The following is a 21,951-nucleotide window of genomic DNA, read 5'->3' on the forward strand; positions in this document are numbered from 1 at the left end:
TTGCGAAGAGATCTTAAAATCAAATCTATTCCAAATAAAGTTAAGAAAGTCGCCAGGAAACATGAAGAGAGGCTCCATAAGCATCCCAACCATGAAGCACTTCAGCTTATTTTCAACGAACCCCGGATGCGAAGGCTCAAGAGGACTAAACCGTTCGAGCTCGTGTAATGTGTAAAGTTGTGCCGGACTAAGTTAGTGTTGTGCATTGTATTGTAGCCACAACAAAGACGTGAGAAATTAGTGAAAAGCAGAGTCAGTCTGTGCTGTGTAGCCACAATATAGAAGTGGGCATTTCATGTAAAAAAAGCTAGGATGGACCAGGTGACATCTAGTTTACAAACATTTTTAGGGAAATTAGGTCAAAGAAAAAATATTGATTAATCTTGTAGATAAGGTGTATTTATATTGTTTAAATAAAAAAAAATTCTTTCCGTGAATAGACCATTTTTCTCATCTTTTAGCATCCACCACTTGTTTTTTTGTGGTCCTCTCCGATATTTTGGTTTAGTTTCACTTTTTACTTCGATGTCCAGAGCAAGCAGCTTATATTGTTGCCTTACTGTCTCACTAACTATTACCTTGCAGTAATGTTGTTGTGTAATGAATAAAATATTGTATACATATATATTTTTATAATTTTGGTAACGTTTTAGGTGACATGGTTTTTCCAAAAGGGTGCTCAATCATTGTTGGTAGTGTATTTCTTGGTAGAAATCCTGCCTACTGGCCAGATCCTCTTAAGTTTGATCCGGATCGGTTTTTACCTGAAAATATTGCAAAACGACATCCATGCGCGTATTTACCGTTTTCTTATGGACCAAGAAATTGTATAGGTAAGATGATATCTAATCTTATAGAAACCGAATGCGACAAGTCACGTAGTCTATCCGGGACATTTTTCGATATGTAAATATTAAATGACGTTTATTAAGGTCATTTCATTTTTTTATATATTTTTTATAATAGCTTCAGAATAATTGAACCGATTTAGCTAATTTAGATTTCAAAAAATTTGTAGAAATTCAAGAAAAATGTGATGAAATTTTAAAGAAAACACTAAAAACAAAAATGTTATTTTCATATAAAGGTATAATAAACTTCTTTATAATGACATCACTAAAAACTACAGCTATAAGTATTCGCGTTTATTTATGACGGGTCATATTACTCTTACGCGCGCCAATGATGAATATTAAATTCTTAATTGTATGTCAAAAAATGTGCAATAACTACGTCTTAAACTCACAGAATTCTATTTGCATATCTCAACCGGTTTTAAAGCAATAAATAAATCGTCGGTTTGTCAAAAAAATTTCAACACCCCCTATCTCGCAAAAGGAGGCATTTGCGGATATACGTTTATAAAGTAAACTGTCATCATTTTTTCATGCAGAATTACCTCTTAAAGTGTGACATACTTATTTAAAAACACCCTGTATTGATGAAAAACATGGCTCGTTTTTAAAGTACAGCTGGTTCCTAAAAAACTGATACGACTCTTAGTAAGATTTGATTATTTTGAGCAGTGTATTTGATTGGTCTGACATTATATTATATTTATTTTGACAGACTGTCAAAGTCAGTTAAAATAAACAAACAAACAATTGATTGCATATGTTAATTCATAAATTGTAATAATTAGTATTAATGTATTAGATTTTATATGGGCCATTCCACGAACATACGCCTGTTTTGGATTACTTCGACAACGAATATTTTACTGTGCAAAATAAGAAGAACGAAAGTAAATTGCAAATTACGTTGTTGTTTATTGGAATAATTATTAGCGCCATTTACTTTCGTTCTTCTTATTTTGCACAGTAAAATATTCGTTGTCGAAGTAATCCAAAACAGGCGTATGTTCGTGGAATAGGGTATATATTTAATTTAAGAAAGAACTAGAGATTTGACTTTTCATAAAAACTGCTATTTATTTATTCAACAACTACATTCTTTTTTTTATCAACAACAACCTACTTAAAAACATTTTAAATAACAACCTAAAGGGTGGTTTATATGAACATTACAAAAAAAAACATATTCCAATACCCCACCTTTTTTGTTAAGTTGTTCAACCCATAAACAAACCTTTTCAATAAAAAAAATATAACAAATGTCCACCAAATAAATTCAAAACTAGCTAACAAAACAAATTACTATTTCTGTTCTGTTGTCCCAATTCCAATTTTCATTCTAAGCATTTCAAATTGATTTTTAGGCAATGCTTTCGTGAAGATGTCTGCTTCTTGTTCTTTTGTATTAACATACTCTGGAAACACATATCCAAGCTCATACTTTTCACGAACAAACTTGAACTTCACATCTATGTGTTTTGTTCTTTGGTGGAACTCTGGATTTTTAATCAGTTTTATTGCACTCTGATTGTCTATATATAGAATGGTAGGCAAACTTGCATGTTCTTCAAGATCTGATAAAAAGTTTTGAAGCCACACCAACTCTTTTGTTGCTTGTGATGCAGCTACAAACTCAGATTCGGTTGTTGATAAAGATACCGAGGTCTGTCTCTTGCTTGTCCAGGTAATAGGACCATTTGCCATCTTAAACACGTAGCCAGTGGTGGAACGACGAGTTTCTTTATCACCTGCATAATCTGCGTCACTGTATCCATGCATGTTAACTTGATTGAATTTGTCATAACAAATGCCATAATTTATTGTGCCTTTTAAGTACCTGATGATTCTTTTGACGGCATTCCATTGTGCTGCATTGTAATTGTTTGTATAACGGCTGACTACTCCCACCGCATGTGCAATGTCAGGTCTTGACACTACGGCTAAAAACATTAATGAACCTACAGCTTGTCTATATGGCATTTCATTTTCTAACATGCTCTTATTTGATTCACCTGTTAAGTCAGCACTTATATCTTCTGGTGTACTTACAGCATTTGCATTTTGTTGACCAAATCTATCTATTATCTGCTTTTTATAACTTGCTTGACTTAGAAACATTGTACCAGCCTTTAAGTTTCTTGTAATTTCTAGTCCGACAAAATAGTTCCCAACTGACACGGTTACTTCAAAAGAGTTTTTTAACGCACATAAAACTGTCTCTATTGCTATCTTTTTCTCAGAAAATAACAAACCATCATCAACGTAAATGATTAAGATCACTTTAATATTGTCTACATATCCAGTATAAACACACTGATCAGCTGATGATTTTTGAAAACCGTAGTTAGCCAAGAACGAGTGGAATTTTCGATTCCAACACCGTGGTGATTGTTTTAAACCGTACAACGACTTATCTAACTTGCACACTAGTCCGGGTTCACACTTTAGCTCCTGAAGTGGTGACATAAAAATGTTTTCGTCAAGATGTCCATATAAAAATGCAGTTTGTATATCGAACTGCATGTCTGGCTTCTTAACCATAGTCGATGCTTCATTTTTCACTAGTGCATCAAACTCTTCATTTATGGCAATTTTCCATTTTTCTTTGTCACTACTTGACACTGCTTCTTCATATCTCTGTGGTATATCAATTTCAGTAAAATTTACCTCAAAATCATTTAAATGTCTATTTCGTTGTGGTCTTAAGTTGGCTATATTGTCAACATCTTGTAAAACTTCTATTTCATTATTAACGTTTATTTGTTCTTCTTGTCTCTCTTCAAGTTCATTTTCTTGTATTTCGAAAATTGTCACATCATCTTCTGCTGCTATCTTGATCACATTGTCTTTCTTTGCACTGTCCATTTTCTCATTGAAAAACACATTTCTAGATATCACTATTTTCTGTGTTGTTGGGTTGAATAATCTATAATTTGTGGAGTTTTTGTCATATCCAACAAATATAACCTTCTGACTCTTTGCCTCTAGTTTCCTTCTTTTCTGGTCAGGAATATGTACATATGCATCACACCCAAACACTTTCATGTGGTCAAATACAGGTTTCTGCCCTATCCACTGTTCATAGGCTGTAGAACCTGGTGTCTGTTTGCTTGTAATTCTGTTGCAAATGTAGATGGCAGTATTAACTGCCTCTGCCCATAGTCTTTTATCTACTCCAGATTGGTATAACATACATCGAACCATTTCTGCAATCAACCTGTTATCTCGCCCAGATCTGCCATTTTGCTCTGGAGTATATGGTGCTGTGGTTTCTGACTCTATACCTTCTTGCTCTAAATACTCTTTGAAAGCATTATTTGTGTACTCCGTACCATTATCTGTATGCAGTTTTTCAACAGAATAGCCATACTTTGCCTTAATTTTTCTATTATATACTTTGAAACAATCTAGTACATCTGCTTTATGTCGAATAAAATATGCTACTCTATACCCGGTGTACTCATCTTTGAATGTTACAAAGTAACGTGCTCCTCGTACAGATTCAGTTTGCATAGGTCCACAAACACCACTGAATATTCCTTTTACAGGAGGTAACTTTGTGTGTGGTCTCTCTTTAAAAGTCTTCTTATGTTGCTTTCCCATCAAACAACCTTCACACACAAAATCTTGTTTCTTTTCTGTAACACCTTTGATGAAGTTCATTTTTACCATTTCTTCTAAATATTTCTTATTAACATGTCCTAATCTTTCATGCCATATCTTTAAATCATCTACTGTAGTCACACATGCATTATATATTATTGTACGAAACATTATTTTATATGTGTTGTTTCTATCCTTTATACCAACTGCTGCTAAATTCTCATTTTCATATACTTTAGCTTCATTGTTAATCTTAATTACACTCATACCTTTGTTTGTCAAAACACCTTCTGAAAATAAATTCTTTCTCAACTGTGGGATATATAGCACATCATTTATAGTGGATTTAAACCATTGTCCATTGATCAACTTCTCTATTTTAATAGTTCCCTTACCTTGTACTGGTAGTGTTTGATTATTGCCAAGTGATACCTGTGATGTAAAAGTTCTATCAATATTAAAAAAATATTCTTCCCTGTAACACATATGTGCTGATGCACCACTGTCCATAATCCAATCATCACTTGAATCCACTTTTTCTAGCTGTTTTTCTTCTATGTTGAATGCACTCTCATTATTAACATTATAATATGCGCTACTCGAAGAACCATCATGCTGATTTTCTGTAGAGTTGCCAGCTTGTGCTCTGTCATTCTTTTTGTAAACTTTTCTGTAGTTACTAAAGCCACCTCTACCTCGATTATGACTTCTATATGACCTGCTACTACTGTTTCCTTGTTCGTTCTTTTTCTCTCTGCAAAATTTGACAATGTGCCCCCGCTTTCTTCATCCAAAACATATTACACCCCTTTCTTGACATTTCTGATCATATTTTCCTTTGAATGACATTGTTGCCAGTGCTTGTTCTATCTCTTCATATGCAGTTAAGTTCATTTCTTCATCTAACAGTCTTACGGTGAGGTTACCTATAGTTTGTTTAGCACTGTCTACGGACAACCATGCCTGTCTAACATTTCTGTACTTTTGGGGCAATGTACTCAGTATTTTTGTCATAATAGCAATATCACTCACATCATCACCTGCTTCTTTAATTTGCTTAGCAAGATTCTGCACTTTTGCTATGTGTTGAGCGATAGTATCTAGGCTACTTATCTTATATTGATGAAACCGTTCATGCAACATCATTTTACTTGATTCTGATTTCTGCTCATAAATAGACTAGAAGGTCTCCATAATCTCTTTAGCAGTATTACAACTTTCAATCAAAGTAATCTGATTTAAACTCACTGCAGATGTTAAAGTGAACATAACCTGGGCATCCTTTTTAAACCATGCCTGTAATTCGTCTCCTGCTACTTCTGGTTTGATTAACCCGCCGTTACACGCGTCTTCTATTCGGACGTGGTTGCACGCGTATGAGCGTCGCCCTCACCTACATCAGTTCGACTTATTTCGAGGAAGAATGAATGTCAACATGTATAAATATAAAATGGGTTGTACTCACATATTATAGAAAGTCTCGTATACCAATTTTTTTTTATTAATTTAACAAAACAAAAGTAAAAATAATATACATAGATCAAAAGCAAGTTTTCTTAATTTTCAATTTCAGCAAACCACTGAAAAAATTAACGTTCTTTACGCGAATTCATTTTACTAAAAATACAAATTAAAATTAACAACTGTTCTGAAGCTATTTCTTTATGGTATTTATGTAATTAACTATTAATATTTTGTATTTTGATAACGACGTCCGAGGTGGATTTCGAAACGTCAATAAAATCAATTTTTCAAGTTAAATTGTGGCTTATTTCCCAATTAGAATAGGTAAATTTAAAAATGGATTCTTAACCAGTGGCGCACCTAGAATTTTCCTCTGGGGGGAGGGGGGTTAGCTTGGGCACCGAAAGTTTTTTGTATTATTTGTGAAAGACAAGTTACATTTTCCTACTTTCTTTTATATATATTTCTATATGCTCTGGGTGGGATTTTAACCCCTAAACCCCCCGCTCGGTGTGCCACTGTTCCTAACCTAATCCAAACAATAATACTTTAATTAAACCTACCTAAATATTAAATAAAAACCTAAAAGTTTCTTTGAGATAACAGAAACGTGATTTCACGCGTGATTGCACGCGCAGTGAGGAATTCCCTCACTTGAAGAGGGATGTCTCTTCTTTCAACTATCACACAGCACACTGACCGCCAGAAATATTCTATAACTTTTTCATACCCTCTCATGAACCATGCTAAAGGCATTCCTGGGTGCTTAAGGTTATCGTATTAGTTTACACGATTTCATTGGTTATAAACAAATATGGTGAGGGATTCCCTCATAGCGCGTGTAATGGCGGGTTAATGAGCCATCAATAACTCCATATATACCTTTGGCCCTTAAGGCACATTTCAGTTGGAACTTCCACTGTTGAAAGTTAACTCCATCAAATTTACCAACTGTGGATATATCTATTTTATCACCCATTATTTTTTTTTGCTTCAAATTTCCGGCGACACACGCCACTCTAGTTCTTTCTTTCACTGGGTCTAGTTCTTTCTTTCAAACCCTTATACTTCGGACACACCAGCAAAGTCTTTAAATATACTTCCTTGCTTTTTCGGACACACCGATACTTTAAAATAAATATATGCAGTAGTTAAGTATGATCTGGGGCCACATAACCTATTAGATTTTATATATTTAATTTAAGAAAGAACTAGAGATTTGACTTTTCATAAAAACTGCTTTTTATTTATTCAACAACTTCAACTATCTTTTTTTTTATCAACAACAACCTACTTTAAAAACATTTTAAATAACAACCTAAAGGTTGGTTTTTATGAACATTACAAAAACATATTCCAATAATTTTTATTAATATTAAAAACGTTTGTTCTGCTTACATTAAAGTGGTTCTCTACGGCAGATAGTGACCAGCCATCTTCTAATTTCGTTACAATTCTTGATTTTAGTTCTTTGCCAGCATGTGGAGCCATTTTTTGAGGTTGAACAGAATAAGTTATCTGACAAATTTTAAGATTTGGCAGTGACAGTGACAGTATGTAAATAATAATTATTTATCCTTCAAAATACACTGCTCAATTTTCTACAAAATACGCATTAAGATTTGTATCAGTTTTTTTTTGGAACCAGCTGTACCTAACTTTTTAATGATCCAACAAAAGCGATGTATCAAAAAACAGAATGTTGAGAAAACATGAGGCTATAGTTGGGTTTTAATTTGAGTATTTTATGAATGCTAGAATATTCCACAGGGTGATGCGAACTTTAAGTAAAAAACACAGTTTGATTCGTACACTCGGTATATAATGAAAATTTACTTACCTGTTTAACAACAATTAGTCCAGAAAGCCACTGCGCATGCGCTAGGAAAAATATTCCGATTCGGATTTTTTGCACAATCTTACCCTTTTAACAAATTTGCATGTTGCCAAGACCAAAGGTGGGTAAAACATTTTTTAAAGGTTTTTTTTTGTTTTCTTCCTAAAATTATTTTGTTTTGCATGGAACAAAGTTTTTTTAGGTATTTTGGATCATTCCAAACAGAAAAGGTCTTTAGTGACATTTCTCTAAAGTTGATAGTTTTTGACACATAAGCGATTAAAAATTGAAAAATTGCGAAATCGGCAATTTTTAACCGTCAAAAACTATGTGAAAAACTGAAAATTTGAATGTTGCCAAGGTAGGCAGATATTCTTTAAACATCGATTGATGAAATATCGAAGAGTTTTTTGCCAGAAAATATTCAAAACTCCTTTGTTTTTTAATTGCTAATCAAACGTGCGCGACACTATTTTATACCGACAGTATGGTGCAAATGAAAGGAATAAATTCGTTATTTCGTAAACCGGCGATTTTAAGGAAAAATCCCGAAACAGGTCGATTTTTAATTTTAAGTTATGATATTGTCGCATATATGGTATACTAGTGACGTCATCCATCTGGGCGTGATGACGTAATCGGTAATTTTTTTAAATTAGAATAAGGGTCGTGTGCTAGCTCATTTGAAAGGTTCTTCAATTATCTATTCAGCAATATAAATATTTATATAATTATTTATACACGGTGTCCTTCTACTTCTTTTTTGTCAAATAATTTAATTTAATAAAAAATTTTTGGAGACCCTATATAAATAATTATATAAAGGTTTATATTGCTGAATAGAGAATTGAAGTACCTTTCAAATGAGCTAGCACACGACCCCATTTTCATTTAAAAAAATCATCGATTACGTCATCACGCCCAAATGGATGACGTCACTAGCATACCATATGTGCCACAATATCATAACATAAAAATAAAAATCGACCTGTTTCGGGATTTTTCCTCAAAGTCGCCGGTTTACGAAATAACGAATTTATTCCTTTCATTTGCACCATTCTGTACACATTCAACGGTGGAAAATAGTGTCGCGCACGCTTGATTAGCAATTGAAAAACAAAGGAATTTTGAATATTGTATTGCAATAAACTCTTCGGGATTTCATCAGTCGATGTTTAAAGAATATCTATCTACCTTGGAAACATTCAAATTTTCAGTTTTTCACATAGTTTTTGAAGGTAAAAAATGGCCGATTTCGCAATTTTTCAATTTTTAATCGCTTATATGTCAAAAACTATCAATTTTAGAAAAAAGTCACTAAAGACCTTTTCTGTTTGGAATGATCCAAAAACCCTAAAAAAAACTTTGTTTCACGCGGGAAAAATAATTTTAAGAAAAAACAAAAAAAAAACATTTAAAAAATTTTTGACCCACTTTTGGTCCTGGCAACATGCAAATTTGTTAAAAGGGGTCCTTTTTGAGTAAGATTGTGCAAAAAATCCGGATCGGAATATTTTTCCTAGCGGATGCGCAGTGGCTTTCTGGACTAAATATTACTACAGTGATATTGATAAAAATAAGGCTATCACATACGAGTATTAAAAAATTACTTAAATCGGACAAGAGGTTTAGGAAACTGTATGATACAATTGATCCAAAAAAGGCATAACCCAGACATCCAAAGTGAAAGTTATCCTTCAACACCAAATTGTTCTATATAGTCCACATACTGTTCACTAAAAAGTCACACCATTTTGAGCGTCGGGTTTGGGGGGGGGGGGCGGAGGCGGTGGGGGAGAAGTCGGTAAATTAAGCGTTTTTTAGGTTTTTCATCAATATTTCTGAAACTATGCGGTTTATCGTAAACGACGTTTTATACAAAAAAGTTCTACATTCAATTTTAAACAAATAAGGTCCTATGCATAATCCTTCTAAAATGAACGGTTCCAAAGTTATGGAGGTACAGTAAAACCTGTGTTAACGGCCACCTGCCAACATCGGCCTCCTGTCCTAACTTCCAGTTTAAAAATTTCCCAAACAAATTATATGTAGACTACAAAAACTATCAATAGCGGCCACCTTTCTATATCGGCCAATAGTTCTTTCATTTTTAATGGCCGTTACTGACAGGTTTTACTGTAGTATAGTATAATTTTTCCAAAAAAAGGCGTAACTATGTCAGCCCAAATTAAAATTTTCCTCCAACACCAAATTGTTAATATGGTCCACATATTGTTCAGTAAAAAGTTAAAAGTTACACCATGTCGGGTTTGGGGGAGGGAGGGGAGGGAAAAAGTCGGTAAATTAGTAGTTTTTTAAGTTTTCCGTCAATATTTCCAAACCTAAGCGGTTTAGCTTGAACAATATTCTATACAAAAATGCTCTACATTAAATTTGAAACAAAAAAGGTACTTTGCATAATTGTTCTAAAATCAACGGTTAAGAAGTTACGGAGGGTGTAAATTGGAGGTTTTCCATATTTTTTTATATTGTTTGGACAAATTATAATATTATTACTGAAGAAACTAATTTTTTTAACAGGATTGTGTTTTCTAAACATAATTTACTATTTCATTGGCCGGTGGAATGTTACTGATAAGCTCTTGAAGGAACGTTGTGCTAACTAATAGGTTTCTACATGCCTAGCTCATATAAATCTCTAGTACGTAGAAACCCAATCTGAAATTTCTATGGACAATGTCGCATAAATATCTTTCCAACAATAAAATTTTTGTTTCAAATTTAATTTAGAACATTTTTGTATAGAATATTGTTCACGCTAAACCGCTTAGGTTTAGAAATATGACGAAAAACGTAAAAAACTACTAATTTGCTGATTTATCCCCTCCACCTCCCCCAAACCCGACGATCAAAATGATGTAACTTTTTGCTGAACAATATGTGGACCATAATATAGAAAAATTTGGTGTTGGAGGAAAATTTTATTGTGGATGACGGGGTTATGCTCTTTTTGGGACCAATTGAAATTGAGGCGATCAGGGCAACAGTGGCCTAACCCTAAACACGAAGTTTTGAGACAAATGCAATATTTGCATTCGTATTTACATTGTGCTCATAGGATGGCGCTACAAATTATGTAGCGCCTATTTCGGAATCTATATATTTCCAGAGACTTCTACCGAACGTCACTTTCAGGAGCAAGGATAGAAGTTATTTTTAGCTGATGCAATGCCTATACTTATATCACTGTGGAAAAAAGTTATGAGACAAAAAACAAAATTGGTTTCTTTCGTGTTTTTTCGTGCATATATTTTGGAGACGTTCTGTTATGTAGCCCTTTTTAGGAATGTTTTACGAATATACCTTTTACAAAGTAATTTAACAATATTTTTATCATTATTTTGTCATGCAGAATTACCTCTTAGTTTGTCGCACTTACATATTTAGTAACACTCTATAATGTAGAAAAAAATCAATACACGATTTTTATAAGATTTCCAAATTATTTTCTAGGCGGAAAATACGGCATGATTAATATGAAAACGATTGTGGCTACCATTATTCGAAGATTCAAAATATTTACTGAATATAAAAGCGTTGAAGAGATTAAACTATCGACGTACCTGATCTTGAGACTAAGAGATGGACCGAAAGTGTGGCTTGAACCTAGATAATTTAAAATTATGACGACAAAAAACTGTAATTATGTTGATAAATATATTTTTAATGGAACCATTGCCTTTTATTTTCTTATTTATTATGGGGATGATTCTCTGCTATCTATTTTTATCAAATTAGATCAGTTAGACCAGTGCAGATAGCTCTAAAATGGACCAAAAAAATAAAAAAATTAATAGCAGGATGAGACCAATTCCAAATGAAAGTACACATATTAGATAACATGTGGAACATTTTTCACCAAATCTGGATGAGGGGAACATGGGTTGGGGGAGCGTTTTTAGGGGTGAAAACGGTTAATTACGATTTGCGGCAAAACGGCACATCCTATCGAAAAAAGTTAAATAACACAGTTGTAGGCAATAAAAAGATCTATAACTTTTGTAAATAAACATTTTTCACATAACTTCAAAATATCCGAGAAAATCGGAAAATTCGATGTTTTTGATTTTATTTTTTTTCTCACTGAAAAAAAAAAATTTTTTTTTGCCAAATATGGTGGAAACTTACCTCTTTCTGTCCCAAACACGCTGTAATTTTTCTGTATAAAAATGTTTTTAAAACTCTTGTTTTTTATGTTTAAGGGAAAATGTAAGCATTTTTTTCAATTGAAAAATCTCCCGAAATTTTTTTAACTTTTTTAAAGAACCTGGCATTTTTTTTATTTAATGAACGCTCTATTTTCTGATGGTGTAAAAAAATATATACGTTACTGTGGAAAATTTTGTCACAAAAGGCAAAAATCGGAAATTTATTTTCAACCTCTCACCATTTTCAGATTCTCAGACGTAATATAAGTTGCATAGCGAGCAGGAACCAACGAACCTCTGTTAAAAATTTACTACACTAATGCCGTTGTCTGTGATTTTTAATTTTGTGAATAAATTATAGTTAAAAAAAATAAAAAACACCCTTTTAAAGCACTAACAATTTAAAAATAAAATATTACTAGCTTTAATTTTAAAAGTTATTTTTAAATTTTTAGTGCTTTAAAAGCGTGTTTTTTATTTTTTTTAAAACTATATTTTTTTTAAGTCGGCCTACTTACCTATACCTAAACTACATTTTTTTAAACTTTTTTCTCATGAACCAAATTAAAAGTCGCAACAACTTTTTTAACGAAAAAGTTTATTTAATACAAAAGAAAGTAGTAATTATTATAATTTTAATGGCCAATTTTTCATCAATTAATTAAGTTTTTACTTCTTTGATGGCATTTCTTCATCACATTCGGTAATGCTTACAGATTCTGCAGTTTCCTCTAAATCTTCTAGACCATCATGGTCTTCGTCTATATTTTCTTCATTTGGCGTTAGTTTCTCATCCGTAATGTCATCATATTCATTAATATATAAAAAAAAATGGTTTTTCGACATTGGAGTATTTATCAGAAATACAATTTGAACATAAATTGGTACATTTCAAACCATGCTTTCGGCACCCACATTTTTGACTATTGCAGCCAGTCTCACAGCTGCAGCAAATACTTTTTAGTAATATTTCTGGAATTAATTCTGCATTTGTGCATATGGGCACAATGCCCCGTTCATGTTGCTTCCAGCCCCAATTTGTTGCCGTCAGTTTGTTACCCATCCAAGATTGAATCTGATGGTATGCTCTGTAACAGTGTTGTTCAGTTGGTGGGAGATTAGCTAGTTTAAAAGAAGTTCTTACTCTTGCTAGTTGGTATTTGTTAAATCTTAATTGATTCAAACTTATATTTTCATTTCTACATTTATAAATTGATAGAATTAATTGTAAACCATTTTTGGCGATATTTTCTATACTTGCATCTTTTTTGTAGAAAATATTGGCTAAATGTGACAAGTTTTTATTGTCTAATAATGCTTTCACTATGTTTTTCTTTCCTTTTCCTGCAAAACCCGATATTGCATTTCGCATTCATTCATATTTAAAACTGTACGAGGTTAAAAATTGATCTTGTATATTACCAGAACCTGCCTTGGGGAAATAAATGTCATACTTATTAGTATTGAATTGATTCAAAAGGACCAAAAGATCAATACCTTGATCCACAACTAATAGTTTTATTGCTATCTCTGGCAATTTCTATCGACGTCTTAACTATGTCAGCATCGGCATCTTCTTCTGATTGCTTACAATAAAAGCCTACTGACTCTAATCTTTCAAGTAACGTTTTTATTATTTTATCCTTGTTTTTTTCATTAGATAAAAATTTTTCCTGCAAAAATGGTATTTTTGTGTGATATTGATAATTGAATTCTGGAATATGTTCTGACATTTTCCTGCGACTACGTTCTACACTTTTAGTTGAAGTAGTTGCTGATATTATTGTGGCAGTAACTGTTTTCTCAATGGTACCCATCAAAAACGATGTAGCTGCCTGGTGCGTAATGATTTTGTACATAGCGCAAATATTTATTAATGATCTCTTCAACTGTTTCATTTTTATGCCAAATTACTTTATGCAATAAACAGCCACCGTCCACGACATGTACAATACCGTTGGAATGCATTGGTTCATTTGTACTCATAAATAAATCGTACTCATAAATAAATTTCCGATTTTTGCCTTTTGTGACAAAATTTTCCACAGTAACGTATATATTTTTTTACATCATCAGAAAATAGAGGTTTCAATAAACAAAAAAAATGCCAACTTCTTTAAAAAAGCTAAAAAAATTTCGGGAAATTTTTCAATTGAAAAAATGCTTACATTTTCCCTTAAACATAAAAAACAAGAGTTTTAAAAAATATTTTTATACAAAAAAATTACAGCGTATTTGGGACATAAAGAGGTAAGTTTCCACCATATCTGGTAAAAAAAATTTTCAGTGAGAAAAAAGATAAAATCAAAAACATCGAATTTTCCAATTTTCTCGGATATTTTGAGGTTATGTGAAAAATGCTTATTTACAAAAGTTGTAGATCTTCTTATAGCCTACAACTTTGCAATTTAACATTTTTCGATAGGATGTGCCGTTTTGCCGCAAATCGTAATTAACCGTTTTCACCCCTAAAAACGCTCCCCCCAACCCATGTTCCCCTCATCCAGATTTGGTGAAAAATGTTCCACATGTTTCTAATATGTGTACTTTCATTTGGAATTGGTCTCATCCTGCTATTAATTTTTTATTTATTTTTTGCTATTTGCACTGATCTATGTAGCCAACATACAATAGAGGACTAGTTGCTCCAATTTCTAAACTTGGCTTATTGTATAATACACATAGTTTCAACAGTTATGCATCATCTGAAAATTATGGTCAGTTTTAGAGTTGATTTTTTCGCAAACAGATTAACGCATTCCACTATTTTTTTTATTATTTTAGATTTTTCTTTGGTATTTACACAGTTGGGTAAAGGTTTACTCAAACTTCTTTTTTGAACTTATACCTAGTGAAGAAAAAATGATGTTTTTCTTACGTTAAGTTTGCGACATCTTTTAGGGGAGACGAGGTAAAAGTATATGATTATACATCAAAATAATAATGTAGTCTTATTAGGTCTGGATCCCGCATAAGAAAAAAAAGTTGATTAATACCAAGCTGAAAATTTGTTAATAGTTGAACGGTGTCTAGCCGGACAAACTGTGATATATGGGAATACTGGAACATGGGAAGTTTTAATGGAAGAACACGTTAAAAATTTTAAGCGTCAGACTACGAAAACGTCAGATGTATTTTGTCGGACAGAACTTCCAATTGATTTGTTACCATATCATTAAACTCTCATGCCAAAATCAGACTGGTGTTTATCACTAACTGGGCATGTTAATGAGTGGAACACGGAGAACATGTCAAATGACAGGAATAATGTTGGTCAGTAATAGCAGTCTGTGAAAATATCAAGTAAATCGATGCAGTAGGATGGAATTCGGAGCCAAATATCCTCATTGACTCCCCTATGTATAATACAATCTTGTTGGCGGCCTGTGTTAAAATTAAAATGGGTAGCTCTTTCAGGACGACAGTTTCAGGAAAACCAAGGTTAAAAACACAGTAAATATATTATTGTATAAATAAGGAATTCAGCTGAAATTCTTTCTGCGTAGCTCTTAGAGGAGCTGAAGATAGAAACCAATGGAAAGAATTGTTAGGAATATTCAAAGAAATCAAGTACCCCAGTAATGGGGAAACGACAAGAGGGAGAGTGAGACTTCCATAGGAGATTGGTGTGGTTGAATGGGGAGGTTGTCACTGTCATTGAAATGACAGGGATAGGGAAGCAAACGTGGGTGTTCCGATAAATACTTAACCTCCATGCTCGATGGTGCCACTATCGCAAACAAATCTACTATTATGCAGAGTGTTTCATTGGGAAACGGAAATACTTTAATGGTGAATAGAGGTCAGCGAGGTCGTTCTAGGTATACTTAATTTTTTTGCCCTACCGACTTTTATATCCGAGTTACAGGGCGTTTTATCGATTTTGCTCATTTTTTCCTAAGCCATAACTTTGGAACCACCCTGTATATTTTCTTAATATTTGGTACACATATGTCTCATTCAAATCCCAAACGACTGACATACTAATCACAAAAAAAATCCAGGTCCGGATTGACAAAAAATTATAAAGTAATTGTGACCTTAAAAAAACACCCTGCATATTGAAATTTTGAAAATCTGTTTGCATATTTGAAAAGAGCACAAAAAACTAAGTATAATGGTTTGCTTTGATTTTTCGGCCAGACAATTTTTTGACTTTAATTTTGAAATTATTTTGAATTTTTTAAGAACTCAACAATAAAAAGCAGGTATTATTAAATTTAATTATAAATTATTAAAGTTATTGAATAAATACTCATTTTAAAATGAATCAATACTTATTTACCACATTGAAAAGACCGCATTATTAATCACAAGAAAAGTTCAGGTCCCGATTAACAAAAAAACATAAAGTAATTGTGACCTTGAAACAACACCCTGTATATTGACATTTTCAAAATTTGTTTGCACATTTGAAAAGACCACAAAAATCCGAGTTTATCGGATATATCACTTTAATTTTTCGTGCAAAAATTTATTAACTTTAATTTTGAAATTAAATATATTAAAATTTTTAAGAACCCTGAAATTAATAAGCAGGTTTTTAAAGCACTTTTAATAATAAATCATTTAAGTTAATGAATAAATATTAATTTTAAAAATAATCAGTTATTATTTACTGCGTTAGAAGGACTCACTAATCACAAGAAATATCCAGGGCTGTATTAACAACAAAATACAAAGTAATTGTGACCTTGAAAAAACACCCTGTATATTTAAATTTTTAAAATACGTTTGCACACCTTAAGAGAGCACGAAAAACTAATTTTAATATACCTACCGCTTTAATTTTTATTATTAGTTCCCAGTGTTCTTAAAAATTTCGACATAATTGCAAAATTAAATTCATTCAATTGCCTGGCCAAAAAACTGAAGCGAACAATTAAACTTAGTTTTTTGTGCTCTTTTCATACCTATGTGCAAACGGATTTTGAAAATTTCAATATACAGGTTGTTGTTTCAAGGTTACAATTACTTCATATTGTTTTGTTAATCCGGACCTGGATTTTTGTTGTGATTTGTAAGTGGGTCTTTCAAATGTCGTAAATAAGTATTGGTTATTTTTAAAATGGGTATTTATTTAATAACTTTAATAATTTATTGTTAAAATTGCTTTAAAAATCTGCTTTTTAATTTCATTGTTCTTAAAAGTATCAATATATTTTATTTCAAAATAAGTCATTACTTATAGAGATATCTCAGGTATACTCAGACTTTTGTGGTCTTTTCAAAGGTGCAAACAGATTTTGAAGATTTCATTTTAATCCGGACCTGGAGTTTTCTTGTGATTAATAATTTGGTCGTTCCAATGTGGTAAATAAGTATTGGTTAATTTTAAAATGAGTATTTATTCAATAGCTTTAATAATTTATAATTAAAAGTTAATAATACCTGCTTTTTAATGTCAGAGTTCTTAAAAAATTCAATATAAATTCAAAATCATTCAAAGTCATAAAATTATCTGGCCGAAAAATTGAAGCGAACGGTAGGACTTAGTTTTTTGTGCTATTTTCAAATATGGAAACAGATTTTCAGAATTTCAATATACAGGGTGTTGTGTTAAGGTCACATATACTTTATAATTTTTTGTTTATCCGGAAATGGATTTTTCTTGTGATTAGTATGTCGGTCGTTTGGGTTTTGGATGAGACACATGTGTACCAAATATCAAAAAAATATACAGGTTGGTTCTAAAGTTATAGCTTAAGAAAGAAATTGGCAAAATCGATAAAACACCCTGTAACTCGGTTATAGAAGTCGGCAGGGCAAAAATTGTAGTATACCTAGAACCGCCTCAGTGAACTCTATTCACAATTAAAGTATTTCCGTTTCCCAATGAAACACTCTGCATAATACAATCTTGTTGGCGGCCAGTGTTAAAATCTCACTGGAATCAGACTAGTAGTTTTGTTTACACAACGTGTGGAATTGAGCGTGTTTGAGGATTTTAGAAAAATAAATAAAGAGCAATATTTCGACGCCGACGTCGAGTTAAATAAGTACGATAATTTTTGGGAAATACTCTGGTGTATCAAGTCACCTAAGGTTCAAGATCATGGAAAGAGTCCCACTAGAGCTTAATCTTTTTGATACCGTAGGTACCTGTGATGAGTAAACTTTCCCCTTAGAGGGAGTGTAGGCCCCCTTGTTGCATATCATCAAAAACAAATAAAAAACCTGCATCCATTACCAAATACCTCAGGAACAAGCAGGGTTAGTAAAGGGTACAGGTGCACGAGAAGAAATCCCGAACCTAAGACAAGTCATTGAAAACTCTAGAGAATTTCAAGTACCTATGATTATATGTTTCGTTGACTACCAAAAGGTATTTGATTTTGTAAGCTGGATAAATCTGTGGTCCATTTTAATAGAAACGGGCACACCAATACATCTGGTGACACTGATTAAAAATCTGCACCAGTCCAATATATCAGCGTTTCCCAACCAGTGGGTCGCGGCGTGGCTCTTAAGCCGATGCCGCACTGCAGGATGCTAGATGGTCGCTTGGAGGGTGGATTTTAAAGATGGATAGTGGAGGGGAGCTGCATCCTGGAGGAGCGCAGTGAAATAGTGAAATGAAGTCAAAAGTCAGTATCCAACTGACTGCTGAGGAATCGTTTGTTTCATTTGTTACGTTACATTTGGTTTGTTTTTTTAGCATATCGTCCTATTAGAGGTAAAACTCACTAACTGCACTTTTCAGAAAGTGGAGAAAAATCGACTTAAAGGTACAAATTGTTTTTTAAATTAACCTGACTTGAATATTGGATTTTTTAATACAACTGCAAAGAATAAATAAAACAGATATTTTAAGCCATTGTTCGACACATAGTGGGTCTGCTGGGTCCCAAACTGCTCTTCTTTTATACACAGCACTTATTACGCTTTCCTCCATAGCCAGGCTACCCGGATGGAATATCAAACACGACTGATATGGGTGGATAGACGCCTGGCGAACCACCGTATGGTTAGATGGTAGTGGGAAGCCACTGCGGCTACCGTCGTTTTGTTATTCGTGGTATAAGTAGCTAGATGGTCGCCAGGCAACCATATCTACCATTCACCATCCTACCAAACTTCCTACAGTGCGGCATCGGCCTTAAGGTACGTGTCCATACAAGTGTGAACCCCGCTCCGTGTAGCAGCTCCACATAGTGGATAAGTCGGTGATCACCGCTCAGCTCTCACCTTCTTCGATTCAACAGGTTTGCGGTTTATATGTAGGGGAGCGCATTCCGTATCCTTTTAAGCAGCTACACCGAGCGGAGTTTACCCTTGTATGGATACGTACCTTAACAATAGCTGAGTAGCGACTAGAACCGGGTTTTTCCCAGGCGCCAGTCTGACCGGTTTTCTCCGATTCGCTCTTTTACTCGGACCCAAAGAGTCGGTTCTTGTCCTCAGTCTGACTCTGGTATTTGCCCGAGTAATAACATATGAGCGTGGCTGATACTCCTTCTAGCGTTGTTTTCGTTTAAAAGTAGCGTTTAACTATTTAACGATGAAAAACTGGTTGAAAAGTTGTGTTAAGAGGAAACTGCAATGAGCTTAATCGTTCATCTACTAGCAATGACGCTAAAGTACATCAAGTATTTTCAAATGTTGAAACACTAAATTATGGGTGTGAATCTGTCTTTTGCGTTTACTTTTTGTGTTAAAAACAGGATACAGTGCCTTTAGTCGAAGCAATAAATCACTGAACCTCTGAAAAAAAAACGACAAGACGGATCTTAATACATAATTCTTATTTACATTCGATTCGTGAATGCGCCAGGAAACTTTGTGACCCTAGCCATGAGATAATATTAAAAAACTGCATACAAGAAATGCATTTTTAAAGTGCATCTCAAACAGACAATGAAAAAAATTCAGAACTCGTGAAATATCGGAGAAAATGAGTTCACTTTGTTACTCGGGGGTTTTTCGGGTCGCTGACGACGAATGTGACATAGAAAATGATCTCCGGAGTACCTGGTGCCCAGGGTACCTACTGTTTACTTCGTCTTCTGGAGTTTTCGTCAAATTTAAAAAAAATTAGTCAAAAATAATTATTCGGCAGTTTTGGGGTCACTGATGACGAATATTACATCCAAAGTGATTTTCGGAGTACCTGGTGTCCAGCGTACCTACTGATTTCCTCCTCTTTTGGAGCTTTCTCGGCAAATTCATTAAAAAAATAGTCAAAAATTATTACTTGGTGGGTTTTTGGGGTCGCTGACGACGAATGTGACATCGAAAGTGATTTTTGGAGTACTTCGTACCCAGAGTACCTACTGTTTACCTAATTTTCTGAAGTTTTCGGCAAATTCATTAAAATATTAGTCAAAATTCATTACTCTGGGGGTTTTTGGCGCCTCTAACGACGAATATGACATCGGAAGTGGTTTCCGGAGTAAATGGTGTCCAGGATACCTACTGTTTATGTTGTGACTAATTATTTTTGACTAATTTCGTTAATGAATTTGCCAAAATCACCAGAAGACGAGAAAAGCAGTAGTTACCCTGTTCACCAGGTTCTCCGGAGATCACTTCCAATTTCATATTCGTCGTCAGCGACCCCAAAAACAACCCGAGTTAAAATTTTTGACTAATGTTTTAATGAATTTGCCGAAATCTCCACAAGACGAGGTAAACAGTAGGTACCCTGGGCACCAGGTACTACGGAAATCACTTACGACGTCATACTCGTTTTCAGCGACCCCAAAATCCCCGAGTAAAAAAATTGAACTTACTTCCGCCGATAATGGACGAGTTCTGAATTTTTTTTATTGTCTGTTTCAGATGCACTTTATAAGATTTTTTGTGTGCAGTTTTTTAATATTATCTCATGGCTAGGGGTCACAAAGTTTCCTGGTGCATCCACGAATCGAATGCAAAAAAAAGAATGTGTGTGTACTTTGTACGCACGTAAGAAGTTATACTTCTACTACATATTATGTGATTTTTAAGACAATACCAAAAATTTAAAAAAATAAAAGATTAAAACGCACACAAATACATTGAAAAATGCCACAAAGAAAAAATGATTTCTGAACGATAATAATTGTTGGCAAAAATTTTAAATAAGCATTTTCTGAAAAAAAAATTATATAACAAATATACTTAAAATCATAAAATGCATAAAAAAATAAAAAAATAAAAACTTGCATCGGGAATCGAACCCGTGAATTTCGGGACGCTTTGATTCGTAATCGAAGCCTAGACTCACTCGTCCAATTCCACATTATTTGTCATGTGGAAAAATAGGGTAACTGAACGTTTTACTGTTTGACAGTTGTTTTGAATATAATTAAATTATGTAGTTTAAATTTTGTGGAAGAAAATATAACAAAACAGTAAGAAAAAAATATGTTAGATGAAGATTGGTAGAACTTTTGTTGGTAATCAAATTAAGTATGTAAATAAAAGCATTACATACCTACTAGATAAATAAATCTACGCCAAAAAATCATAATTTAAAAATAAAAATCGGACCAAATTTGGGATTTTTCTCTAAAATCCCCATTCTTGAGAAAATAAATGTATAGTAGAGCGTCGATTATCCGAACGTCGATCAACCGAACGACTGCTTATTCGAACTATCCACTCCCGCGTCCCGCACTCGAATACCGAGCAAGCGTTAGTAATTGAAGCTTAAAATATCTTCAATTTTCTTCAATATTGTATCCAAAAATAATTATGTTGTTGCAAAGACTGCACTTTCTTGTTTAGTTGCTAGTTGTCATTATCAAGATATCAATAAAAATGTAGGTATATAAATATGGCTTTTATTCACTTGTGGATAAATATGTATGACTATAAATATGTATCAATATATTGTAGTTCGATTATCCGAACAAATCGGTTTTCCGAACACCTATATCCCCCAATTAGTTCGGATAATCGACGCTCTACTGTATTTCAACCTAATCCAAATGTATAATTACAATATGATTATAATAAAAATTACTTACCAAATTAGAATGAGTTTTCCTTATCCAAAATAGCAAAAAGTCCAAAAATATAGGTATATGAAAACTATATT

The 21,951-nt window shown here is 33.2% G+C and overlaps 1 protein-coding gene across 2 annotated transcripts in view; it reads left to right on the top strand.

Annotated features, from left to right (window-relative positions):
* The window catches only part of LOC126882333 (cytochrome P450 4C1-like), a 219,510-nt gene extending 208,059 nt beyond the window's left edge, over positions 1–11,451 (top strand). For both annotated transcript variants that reach the window (XM_050647209.1, XM_050647210.1), the window contains 2 exons: positions 654–833; positions 11,233–11,451. In XM_050647209.1, the coding sequence (XP_050503166.1) occupies positions 654–833; positions 11,233–11,393 (341 nt within the window). In that variant the 3' untranslated portion in view covers positions 11,394–11,451. The remainder of the gene's footprint in view (positions 1–653; positions 834–11,232) is intronic.
* Positions 11,452–21,951: the final 10,500 nt, after the last annotated feature.

The sequence above is a fragment of the Diabrotica virgifera genome, chromosome 3, assembly GCF_917563875.1.
Source record: "Diabrotica virgifera virgifera chromosome 3, PGI_DIABVI_V3a".
NCBI lineage: Eukaryota > Metazoa > Arthropoda > Insecta > Coleoptera > Chrysomelidae > Diabrotica > Diabrotica virgifera.